Source organism: Channa argus, chromosome 6 (assembly GCF_033026475.1).
Source record: "Channa argus isolate prfri chromosome 6, Channa argus male v1.0, whole genome shotgun sequence".
Taxonomy (NCBI): Eukaryota; Metazoa; Chordata; class Actinopteri; order Anabantiformes; family Channidae; genus Channa; species Channa argus.
The window spans coordinates 13,499,965-13,512,748 of NC_090202.1; the positions used below are offsets into that span (position 1 = coordinate 13,499,965).

Consider the following 12,784-nt stretch of genomic DNA (forward strand, 5'->3'; position numbering starts at 1 on the left):
AGGGTAAAATTATAAAGTCCCGGTTACAAAATAGGTCCTAAATATCAGCTAACATTACACAGCTCTTTGACTTCCTTATGCTCTTCATGACAGGTCAGTACTTGCACAAGCTCAGTAAACACAAACACCACCCGTGTCCACCCTTAAATCCAAGTGAAGTCGCACAGAGCACACCACCCCCTAAACTTTCCCTCAAGACACCAAGACTATACCCCAAAATACAGACTGCAGCAGAGTGGGAGAACTGCAGAAAGAATCATTGGTCCTCCCCTGCACACTCTTTAGGATATGTACATATTGAGAGCCAGGAAAAAGGGGAAAAGAAACCACCCTTGCCCCCCTCACCCTGGACACAACCTCTTCCATCTCCTCCCCAGGCCCTACAGAGCTCTGTCTGCCAAAACCATCCAATACAAGATGATTCTAAATAATTTAGCAATAATAGCCTACCAATTCCTGTTAGCTGGTTTAAGCCTTACGTTAGTCTACCATACCTACCCAAGCCTTACTTTGAAATTACCCTTTAAAACTACAAATTGGTTTCAAGCCCACTTTGGAAGAAACATGCTGCCAATTTACTAAAGTAGACTAAAGAGGTACAGTATAACTTTCAGAGATTGGCAAACCTTTCCAACACAACAGATATATAGAGAGGCATCTCATAACAATACTTATGTATGGGCACTAAAACAACACATTTTAGAGTGCTAGCACTATTCAGGGCTTTTTTATTTTGTTGCTTCTGCTCTTTTTAATTGAATTATTGCACTTTGGTTTAAGGAAGCACTTTTCAGGCAGTAAGTCTGACTACTAAAGAAAGGTGGGAGTAGGTAAATAAGATTGATATTCAGTTTCAAAATAGGTCACAGTGATGAGAAATGATTTGTGTAATAACTCTTTTAGACTAATGGTAATGACCTCACCCCCTGGCCTCCCACATACATCCTACTAGCCTGTAAATTCGTGTTCACTGCCTAGAATTGTGTAGCCTCTAACAAAGTCAGTGGGTATTTAAAGCATCATTGATTTATACAACAATCAGGCACAACATTAGGACCACCTGTGCAATTTAATGCAATCCATTAGAATAGCTCTTCCATTAATTCTACTTCTAAAAGGTATAATTTCTCAGTTTTGAGGTTGAGACTGTCAGAAAGGGGATATTTCTTTTATGTGTTTGGCCACCATATTTAAAATGAATGAGATGTTGTTATGCCTGTAAGTAACCTTTTCTACAGTGGGGTGTTATCTGTTTGGTAGAAAATATGCAAGTATACATAATAATACATTTTACATTTTTAGTACGTTTTATTGGGTACACTAACCATAAACGTTCTTGTCATCTCTATGAATAACCTATATAGCATCATGTTGGTATCTTTTTGGCACATAAGGCCAATAGACTGATGAATTCCCCTTTTACAAAATTACGTCCTATGGTCTCTAAACAGGCTATTTAGTTCTGCATGCATTATTTATTATGGCTTCCAACATTTTCAATCTAGTACTTAAAGAAAACCAGATATTGTAAAAGAAATCAGGCTCTACTTTCTGTGCAATTTCTCAAATTGATCAGGGACATCTATGGAAAATCCCAAGAAAATCTTTTTGTAACTCTTCTGTAAATTCTTTGACTGTGACTAAATTCAGGAATGGCACAGGTTTCTTGTATTAGGTTTTTTCAGGGAAAGCAAAATTATTTTTGTTTACACTGTCCTTATCCCCATATCTTATATCACAACAGTCCAAGGACATATTAGCCAGGTGCAAAAGCAACTATAGTCAGCTACTGCATGAGAGACAGTAACTCCTCCCAGGGTGTTCCCCTAATTTTAACCAAGCTCAGACAGACCCCTTCCCAAACACTGGGCGTGGGTGGTGTAAACTTTTTGTTTTGTCTAACCACTTTTCCAATACCTCACTGGAAGCGTCATGAGGTCAGTGTCAGTTGAAAAAAACCTCTTTGTGAGCTGTGAAAGTGAAAGTACTACCAGATTGAAAAAAGAATCTCAGTGACTTTAAGCTGACAATATTCTGCGCTGTGATTCAGAAAGACCTAAATCCTATTGAAAAGTAAATATTATATTTATATTGAGATCAACGTTGATGTTGTTGATTCTGTCCAGTAATTACAGTCAGTTCAGTTAGCTGGGGTGATTATCAGGAATTAAAATTAGTAATGAAATGGATCATTATGGTACTTATTTTACTATTTGTCATTATATGCAGCGTAATAACAAAGTGACAGAAAAACAGAAGTGAAAAGATGCTCTATACAATGTACCAAAAGAACAAAGACCAAAATGAAACACTGTGGTTAGTAACAGAAATGTTATGAACAAACCAGATGTGAGTGTACACTGTCTGTTTGTGACAAGAAGAAAAAGCAGCAGCACCTGTAACAAAGTTTAAAAAAAAAAGACCAAGCTGAAGTTCACGGATAAATCATCATTCCTTTACAGCGATCTATCCATTCATAATCCAAACCACTTATTCTGCTTAGGGCTGTAAGAGCCTGGAGCCCATCCCAGCGGTCATGGGGCAAGAGGCAGGATACACCCTGGTCAGGATGCTAATCTATCTCAGGCCCTCACACATTCAACAGTTCACACACATACCTACAGGCAATTCAGAGTCACCAATCAACCAAACTGCATGTTTTTAGACCGTGGGAGGAAACTACAGGACATGCAGACTTCACACTGAAAGCCCATAGCTGTTATGTGAATTTGAGCCAGGAGCCTTCTAGTTGTGAAGCCATTACCACTTAACCACTTTGCTGCCCTAGATCAATGGTGTTTTTTGAAATATGATGGGAGCTGTCTGAGATTGTGGCCTACAGACATTTAAATGAACTCCTTAGACCATCCATCCAACATCATTACCACTTGTCCTGTTAGGTGTGGGGTTGCTGGAGCTTATCCCAGCTGTCAATGGGTAAAGAGAAATCTCCTTTGACCAATAAATGCATTTTGGACAAAAAGAAAAGACAATGGCTGTAATGCAAAGCTGTCCATAATTTGATTTCACATTGTCTTTGATTTTAAAATCATGCAACCTTCTGTTGTATTCTACCTTTAAAAGTTACGCTTTGTGGCCCAATATGTTACAATTACAGCTAATTTTAAAAAAAAGCATGAAACAGTTGCTACAGTGCTCAAAAGAACTAATTTACATACAAGAAGGCTCTCCTTTTAGAATAGAAAACCACTTATTAGGTACCTTGTTTCTAAAAAGACTAATCCAAACTGAAAACGAAAGCCTAATTTTAGTAAGTACATTTAGTACTAGTTCTAGTTAGTTTCCATTTGCTGTGAATTTATTTAAGGTTTCTTTAAGATTAAAGGTTTTAAAAACCGGTTCTTTCAGTTGCACTGGTGAAACGTATTACCTCTTTAAACTTCCTGTTGTGTTTAAGCTTTTATCTACAAATTAAATTTTTATTTTGACATATTCCAAAATGTCAAAAACATCCACAGAATATCAGGAACATTCCTGTTTTTGTCCCTGTAAATGATTCTAAAGAATTCCAGTCATGTGATCAGGTTTCTCTTATCTCGTGAAATATTTCAAGCTTACTGTTTTCTTGTGTGATGACATCATTTTAGCAGATGCTGAATGCGCACACCCACTCACAAGCCAAATGACTCAAAACAGATCCACCCAGTTGTGCTAACTAGTTTATTGAGGAAGTTATTTTCATTCTCACACACAGAGAGAGTAAAGCAGCGACAATGGTAAGGGCTTGTATTGACTTTTCTTTTCTTGTGTAATTTGAAAGCAATTCTTCTTGGTATCAAGCTTTGTAATTTGTCTCTTAAGTTAATATCAGAAAGGAAGATTTTCATGAGGTAATGTAGTTTCTGTAAGAAAGTTATACTTGATTGCCTATAAATGCTCTTTGTCAGTTATGTGTTTGTATGTTTGTGTTCTTGAAATTAAAATGTCACAGGAAAAGCCTGATTTTACTGCCCCGCACTTTTTTTAGGTTCGGAAACATACAGTAGTGCTGGCAGAAGTCATAAACATAAACTATATGTTTTAGCCGGCCAGTAAAAGACGACCTGCATGCATATCAGTGGCTACTAGATACCATACGTGTATTTTCCGATTTCATTCGGGACTAGCAACCAGAGATCAGATTACATATATTATAGGGATGAGGAGCGATCCTTAGACCAATATATGACTCTGCTGTGATCGCACAATGTAATCATTTGTGGAGTCCCATATGATAAAAAAATGTGTTTTTCTTTTTAAAAGCTAATTTTTGAGCTTTAGCTGTGTAGCAGTAGCTGCCAATGAACCTCTCCTTCCTGGAGTCTCTCACTTTAAGACAACCTGTTTTCACATGAAGTATCACTAAGCTCCTAAATTTAACAGATCCGAAACTCAAGAGTATTGAGTTTAACTTACTGTGTCGGATACGTATGTGGTTTTGCCTTTATTAGACAGCCCAAGCTTTAAAACAGCCATGAGCCTGGCCTATAATAACACCAATCAATTAAGACTTTGGAAATCCTGTTGCGTCATGGGGGAATCCCTATACTGGTTAGGCTTCATAGTTTGAACTTTGGATCACTACTACATCTGATGGTTTAATTATAGTAAGAGTAACCACATATATTACATATATGAAGAGAACACTGTTAAATTCAGTGCACTAAGTTGCAATGCCATGAGTTCTCACGGGTACAACGGGTGCAAATAACAAATTAAGCTCTATCAAAATTACTAAGTTACATTATATTCTGACCGTAAAATACATGAGGTCCACTGTATATCTTAGTCTCATGATAGATCACACATTCAATCATTTTAAATAGCACTTTCTTAATCAACAGTAGTCAGTATCACTTTTCCCTGAAACTAAGACAACCATGTACAGTACTTTGCCCTTGGGAATTCCCTCTGATCTGCAGTAAGGCTACTCATAATGACACACAGTGTGTCTGCTGGTGTTTTCCCTGTAAGTCCTTGTTTCTATAAAGGTTATTAAGGTTGGTTTTTGCCAACACAAGGGTTGTGTTTTGACACAAAATCATTTCTCACAGGGGTAAAAGTAGCCAGTGCAAGTACCAGAAAGGTTTGTCTAAGACCAGGTTTCTAAGAACACAAGATTTTAATAGATTTTCATAAAGAGACAGCACTTACTGTCCCTTTCCTTTTATTGGTAACAGCATATTCTACCCTAACTACAACAAATCTGATAGTATTTTCCTCCTGGGAATTTCCTAAAGATTTGTTCAGTGAACACACCCTTTACAAAGAACACAACTAAAATTATAATAATAAAAATTAGTATTTTGGTTTTCACACATATATACAGTATATAGTATAGTAACTGAAACAGTAATGTGACACTTTTAACACTTAGTTATTATAATACCACATACAAAACAACAGAAAATTAGAAGTTATAGACTGAAGTGATTTCCCCAAGCAGGTAAAGGAATACACCCTCAATGCATACATTAGGACGACAGAAACAAGCAGTGTGATACTACTCACTGGGACTTTCCTCAAGTTTGTTATGTGTTAAAAAAACATGAGAATGAGAAAACAATTTCTCACTTAAGGTGACTGTGGAGGGTTCAATCATACGGTAAGATTGTTATTTTTTTGTGCACAAATGCAAAGGTTCTATTGCATTTATAAAACATTTTGAGAAAATCAATCATACTGTATGCCTGCGGATTGAGAACAAATGACCCACTATCAAATCTAATTAGAACGAAAAAATGAACAAGCCACTTCGTGTGGTGCAATTGTGTTTTACCATGAGCTTGCATCTTCAGTGGTTTTCATGCTTGATTTATGCTGCTGTTCAGTAATTAAAGATATGTCAAATTAAATGTAAAGATAATAATTAAATCACTAACTTTTTTCCCTATACTTCTACAGGTACCCAGTTGCAAGTATTTTCGGTAAGTACCCTTTAACGTCAGCAGTGTTTTTTACTGATTACAACTATAAGGCACTTGTTAAGTATTTGGAAATTGTCTGCATGCATTACCTTGTTATGTTTGTACTGTAGCTCTAAATAAATATGTCCTCAGAAGTGTAAGCAGCAAGACAATCAATTTTTGTCAAAGAAAGACAATTAACAACCGATGTGATAATTAATCAATTACAAAGTTTGTATCTCTAGACGCAGCGAACTGGACTATCTCAGCTCGCTAACAGAGCCACTGAGATTGTTTAGTATGCATATCTTTTTATTACTTTAATGCCAAGCATTGCTTGGGTAGTGTAAACAATTATTATTATTTATATGTATTTTTTTTCTTCCTGTGTCCCAAGAAACCCAATGTCCTGGCTGCTGGCTCTGGTTTTGACTATGACATGGGCCTTTTCTTTCACAGGTGAGCAGTTACACCTTATCCGTGCATCAACTACATGCCTTAATCTGAATTTTACAGCTAAGGCAGTTGTTTATCTAATCAGGTTATATGAATGAAGATTAGGTTAGTAACCGCGTTATGCTTGGACGCACATGGATAAACATGTGTCAAAAGCCTCAGACAAATCAGAAGTGTTTATCTGCAAGCAGAGCAAGGCTAGCCACTTATCATGTTTCCAGGCTTTTGCAGTGTAGCTGTAGCTTCATTTTTAATGTAGTAACACGACAGTAGTTTCTAGAAGCGAGGTAACCTTATGTACAGAATCTTACCTTAATTATTCATTTCATAAAGCATAACAGTCCCTCATCAACCCCATTTCCATTATGAGTAGTGAAAGAGCATTTAGATAATCAATCGCCAATCCCAAAAATTTAGAAAGACCAAGTTAGTGACTTGTGAATAAAATGAATAACTATCAAGCCCCAGACACAATTTTATTTTTTGTAGAGAGTTGGTGGACAATCAAAGCAATGCAAAAGATCCCCAAAGTGACCAAAAACACCTACCTCATAGCTAATAATGGAAAGTAAAACCTTCAATTTACTGTAATATTGCTTTTGAAATTGTAACCTTTGGATCAGGTAAAACATGAAAGGGACAGTACTAGTCATGTATTTTACACAGATGAAAAGGGCAGCTAGAATAGAGGAACTGAGATTGGTCTACTGCGTCATTAAGTGGGATATAACCTCAGTCTAAACACAGACCCTTGACCTTCACACCTACCCACAGCCCTAAAGTAAGAATTGTTTTTTGTACTTTAAAATGGGAAACCAAATGATAAATGGTTTTGGGTTTTATTTTAATTTTTTTTTTTTTTATGTGTCTCAGTGATGGCACCGACAACCCAAATCTTTTTGTTTCTCCCATTACACAACAAAGTTGATTTGTTTTTCTACCCACACTTTTCTACTCACGTTTCTCTCTTACTTACATTTCTGTTCTAGAGGGTGTTGCTATAACCCGGGTCCGAGGGGAGCTTGGTGGAAATGTGACAATTCGCTGCCCCGGTGATAATCGCGCGGAAATTAAGCTTTTCTATTTCCAAAAAGGCACTGAATTTGTGAATGGTTTCTATCGATCAAAAAACATAACCAAACCATGGGAGAATACAAGAGTGGAGAAATATGAGACAGTTGTGCACATGTATAGACTGAACTTCTCTCATGGTGGGGACTACGAGTGCCATATCCAGGAAGTGGATAAAAATCTTTCTACATTTCCTGTACAACTATATATCACAGGTATGGTTATGTTAAATTGGACAGTTAAACATGTAGTTTGATTGTATAGATTTTAGGTTGTCTAAGTGCTGTATATGTTAAAATCTAATTTAAAAGAAAAGATAATGAGAACATTGATGTTCCTTGAAAATATGCTTAGAGCAAATCCAGTGTGTTTCTTTCAGAACACCTTGCATGTTGGAAACACAGAGCTGTGGTCAATTTGTCTCTGTATCTTTTTTCTGTAGCCAACTACAGTAAACCTACAGTTACATCAGCCTGTCCTGATGAATTTGGTTGCACAGTGACATGTACCTCACACGGTGGATACCCATCTACCAGGATGATGTGGGATGTACCCGTGAGTGGGAATACAAGCAGTGAGATGTGGAAAGTTGTGAACAGCAGTGAAGAGCGCAGTCCAGGCACCATGGTGTTCACCAGCTCCAGCACAGCATACTTCAACTGCTCCAAAGGAGAAATTAAGATCATTGGATGCTCTGTGGCTGGCATTCCCTCAGATAGGTTCTCAGTCTGTAAGTTTTTAACACAGAAAAGACTAGTCTTAATGGTTTCTTTTTTCCACTAGGCAAGTTTTGAGAAGTGTGAAAGGCAATGGAATCCCCTTGCCAAAGATCTAATTTGATGGCTGTTTTTCAGGGAATGCGAGGGAAATTTAGCATTGTTCTTTACATCTCGGTGTTAGACTTTTACTGAAGAATCAAGTTTGTGTTTAGAGACTGTAAAGTTGGCTTACCTGTGTTTGCGTCTGTTCTTTGACTTTCTGTCAGGACTTTGAAAAGCTTCATCACAGTAGGTCAGTGCTGTTGCCATAGTAGGTTAGTAGTAAAGTGCTTGTGTACCTTTGGCCGATCTCAATCAAATTTGAACAACGTCTTTGCCAAACAAAACAAAAGTATGCAGGTAGCCCATTTGTAGCTGTAGCCACAAAGCCAAGGGTAAAGCTCACAAGAAGGCAGTCTTTTCTCCCGAAACTAACATGGCATAAACCTTCATATTCCCTATGAAAAAAGATCACACCCCATACAAGATGAACACTTTGAGTTGAAACCAGTTGAAAGTAAACTTCCATGTTGTTATCCAGCGCAAAAATTTCCGCTTTACAGTGAATTGTTTTCATTGTAAATTGACATGACCATTCTACGTATCATCACGTCTGAGTCTACATACAGTTCTTCCTTAATTGTAATTACATGGAAATAATTTCAGAGAAGTACAAAAACAATCTCCATGGATTTAACTGAAACAATATTTTGTTGTTGTTGGTTTTTTGGGAATTGAGGGGAACTACCCCTAAAAGTAAATTGATCCTACTAACAAATATTTTACCAAAATTATAGAACTTATTAATAGCTTTAGCATATTCTTCTGTGGCACAGACCTCTATGGTAAACACATCACACAGATAACCTGTTACATTAAGTTCTTTCATATTGTAATTAATTTTGTGCCAATATTTAGTCCTGATTCCAGTAAGTGCCTGGAATGCACACATATCCACAGCTAAATAAAATTCCCACGAATGCATAACCTACTCATATTTAGGTAATATTTAGACCTTAAGAAAACTTTTAATCAAAAAAAAAATGATATTTTTGTTACTTGATTTAAAAAAATCCTTTTGTGAGACCAATGTTTTGGGAACTGAGAGCCACAGGCAGGGTGTTAAAGTAAGAAAATAAAGAAGAACTAACATTTTTAGGTCTGCTTTGTCAACAATAAGAGTGCTTTAAGTTCTACAATCCCCGTTCATATGTTTTCGACTGAGATATACATATCTGTTTTTATCTGAAGGTACACAACAGAAGCCGCCTTCCAATCCTTATGTGATAGCAGCTACAGCTCTCTGTGCAATAATAGTTTTAATTATTGTTATAATGGTACTGCGATGGCACTGTAGACGCAAGACAAGAGAGACAGGTAAGGACAAATATTACATTTTCTCACCAAGTAGCTGTTCTATTCACATTGTTTTTAAGAATACAAAGAGTTCAGTAAGGATGATATGCAAATATTCAGATCATTTTCTGTGTTGGTTTTCAGAAGCAGCATCATGGAATTTAAATGTATATAGAGAGTAAGTGAATCTTTGCTCAACACAATTTCATTTTTTGACAACTTTGATCACATAAATAAATTTAAGCCTTTCCTTCATGTTTTTTTCCAGGGAGGTTATAGTCCTTAATAGCGGTGTGACAAAAGAGGCATCCTGAGTGTTGAAAAGGAACATTACGAATCACGTGATCAACAACTAAGCACTAAAACTGTATGTCTGCCAGATTACATTTGTGACTGACTGGTTATGTACGAGCTGGGAAGAGTCAGTTTCCATAGATGCAAGGGACTGACTAGACAATACATGCTGTCAACATTTCAGTAACACTTGGGTAACACATTAGTGTTTGAGGAAGTAGTCGTCATTGGTGTCATTTTACTGGTGAAGTGCAGTGTGTCACTCAACTGAGTGTAAGTTACTTCTCAAAAAGAAGTTTGTGTCAGAAATGCTGTTGTATACTGGGAAGCCGCACTCCTCAGCACTGTGGGCAGTAAAAGCACAAGCATGAAAGTCTACAGCCCATGTGTAATGCATACGTTGTTGTTATACTGACCTTCTGTGGGCAGAGAGAACTGCTAAACCTGTAACAAGTGTCACTTTTATACTTCTTTCTACCTTTATGTTCCAGTGTACAGAGAATACAGTGAATTGCACCTTACTGTTCACCTGTACAATTTTTTTTGTAGCCTATTTTGTTTGTTTTATGATGTGTTTAGTATTTGTGTCCGTGAAATATATAATCTTTATTTAATTCCCATATAAAACGGCTATGTTAGTCCTGTCAGGTCACTTCTCATTTATTTGTATTATGAATAAATGTACCAGAGTTCCCTAATTTGTGTCCAGGGTTTGCTCTTTAATTAGAAACAGCAGAACTATTTAAAAAAAGATACTTTTTGCACGTGAATTTGTTCTCTGCACTTTGCTGTTTTAACTAAATGTTCTGTCATGTGCAGTAGGTTACAATATTCTAGTAGTCTCCTGTAAGGTGCAATATTGAAAATTGGGAAATGGGTGTATTTCAAATTATCTTTTATAACTCTATTAATTGATAGTTTGGGCTTTTTCCCAACTCTGTCTTTTTCTTAGAGGATTGTTCTCATTATTTGTAGTCTGTTAACTAAATATTTATTTTACTGTGTATATAATTTCATGTCTGAGCCGGGGGCACCCCACCTCTCACCCTATGATAGCTGTGATAGGCTCCAGCAACTAGGATAAGCAGTTATAGGTTACAGACAATTGATAGACTGATGGATACAATTTGCCTTCTTTTCATTATCTTTGAAGCCTCTGTTTCTCTCCCTTCATGAATTGCCTAAAATGTGAAAGGACTACATTCATTTACTAAATCTGCAAAATTTTGTCCTCAAAAGGCTGCTGTAAATTGATCTTTTTTCATATGTAACAAGACTTTATTGTTTTTTTGTTGCTAAAATCTAACACCAATTAAACTTTTTAACTTATTTTTTTGTGTGTTGGGAGCAATCACACTTCTTTTAAGAGTTAAGTTGAAGCACTGCATTAAATTCTTTTGCACAATTTACAGTTTTGAGAAATTTTAGGTGTTTAGTCAAAGAATAAAACACATTGGGGCTTACTTAAACTTTATTTGCCCATTGCAATGTATTCTTTTTGCCACTAGATGATGGACTTGCTACACTGAGTGAAGATGTATCAGCTGCTGGTTAGGTGGCTTAGTTGATGTGAGCTGTGTGCTTCTAAATGATATTTTAAAGTATCAAATCCATCAGCCTGACCATATTTGTCATTGTTGATGCATTCAGCACATAATGTAAATTCAAAGCAAAGTTAGTACAATCTATTTAAAAGTGGATATAAAACATCTTTTTGAAGTCTATGATATATATAACGTCTTTTTATAACGTCTTTCACCTGCCAGGAGAAGGCTGAGTGGTACTCCTGTTTGAAAAAGAGCTGAGAAATGAAAGCAGGGACAAGGGGAGGCTTGAAGAGAGGAAAGGATTGGTGCAAAACCATTTGCTAGTGTCAACCTGTTGAGTCTATGTGGCATCGTGTCTAACAGAAGATATTAGTAAGATTGTAGATCATAATAAGCTTGTACATAATAATAAAGTGTCTTTCTGTATTTACTTTAGGTCTGCCTCTTCTTTCCCATTTATACCTCTCTTCTTCCCATTTTCTCTGGCCTTCCTCTCACCTTTTATTCTTCTCTGAAACACACATGCACCTCTTTCTCACGTTCTGTCTCATGAGTCATTGTGACAAGCTGTCAGTCCACTTTTCTGCCCTGTGTTTACACCAGGCAACAGAGCAGCACCAAGGTGGTTGCACTTCAGGAATGTAACCCAAAGGTCCCTGCCCTCCTCCTCCCTCTTGTTTCCCTCCTGCCCACCTCTGTCCTCCCTATCCTTTTCTTTCCCTCCTTCATTCCTTTATTCCCTCAGTGCACTGACTCACCCATTCCTCTCTTATCCTCTCATCTGCCCCATCACCCCATCCCTCTCACAAGTTCCCTTCTTCTTCCTTGTGTCACCTTTCTTTCCCTTTTTCCTTATCTTCTGTCTTGCCACCACACCTCCATTCCCCTTCTTCATCGCCCTTTTCTATTCCCTCTTTAAAATTCACAGGGCATTGTCCAAGCTCTCTCGCACCCCCTTCTCCTGTCATCATCCCCTCACCTCCCACTCCTCCCCATTTCTCTGTCCTCCCTCCCTTCATTCCTCTGCTGTCTAACCCAAACAAACCAGAAAGGATTTTCCTCTGTGGTGGCTGTAGGAGAAGCACGGCACATGTCAGACTTGGTTTAAACATAAACACTAATCAATTTGGAGTACTGGAGGAAGACATGAACCATTTATTTCAACATAAGACACAACTACTATTGAGAAATTTGTGCACTAAAACTTACCAAATAATATTCACAAAGCAGAGTAGGCAATTGTATAGTTGTATTTTCAACTGAACAATAAACTGTATTAAAGCATGGACACCACAGAAAGAAAGAAGGTACAAAGAACCAGATTTAAATAGAGAACAAAATACCTGAAATAGGAGCCTTTTCACACCTTTGTAGTGAAGGTCAGAATACTTAGGCA

At 37.1% G+C, this 12,784-nt stretch overlaps 1 protein-coding gene across 1 annotated transcript; it reads left to right on the forward strand.

Moving 5' to 3' along the window:
• The first annotated feature begins 3,655 nt into the window (after positions 1-3,655).
• On the forward strand, positions 3,656-11,823 carry LOC137129401 (uncharacterized). The gene is made up of 8 exons (XM_067508499.1): positions 3,656-3,737; positions 5,905-5,927; positions 6,304-6,365; positions 7,352-7,648; positions 7,876-8,163; positions 9,443-9,568; positions 9,692-9,725; positions 9,816-11,823. Exons 1-8 carry the CDS (start codon positions 3,735-3,737, stop codon positions 9,859-9,861), a joined length of 879 nt encoding a protein of 292 aa, XP_067364600.1. The 5' UTR covers positions 3,656-3,734; the 3' UTR covers positions 9,862-11,823.
• Positions 11,824-12,784: the final 961 nt, after the last annotated feature.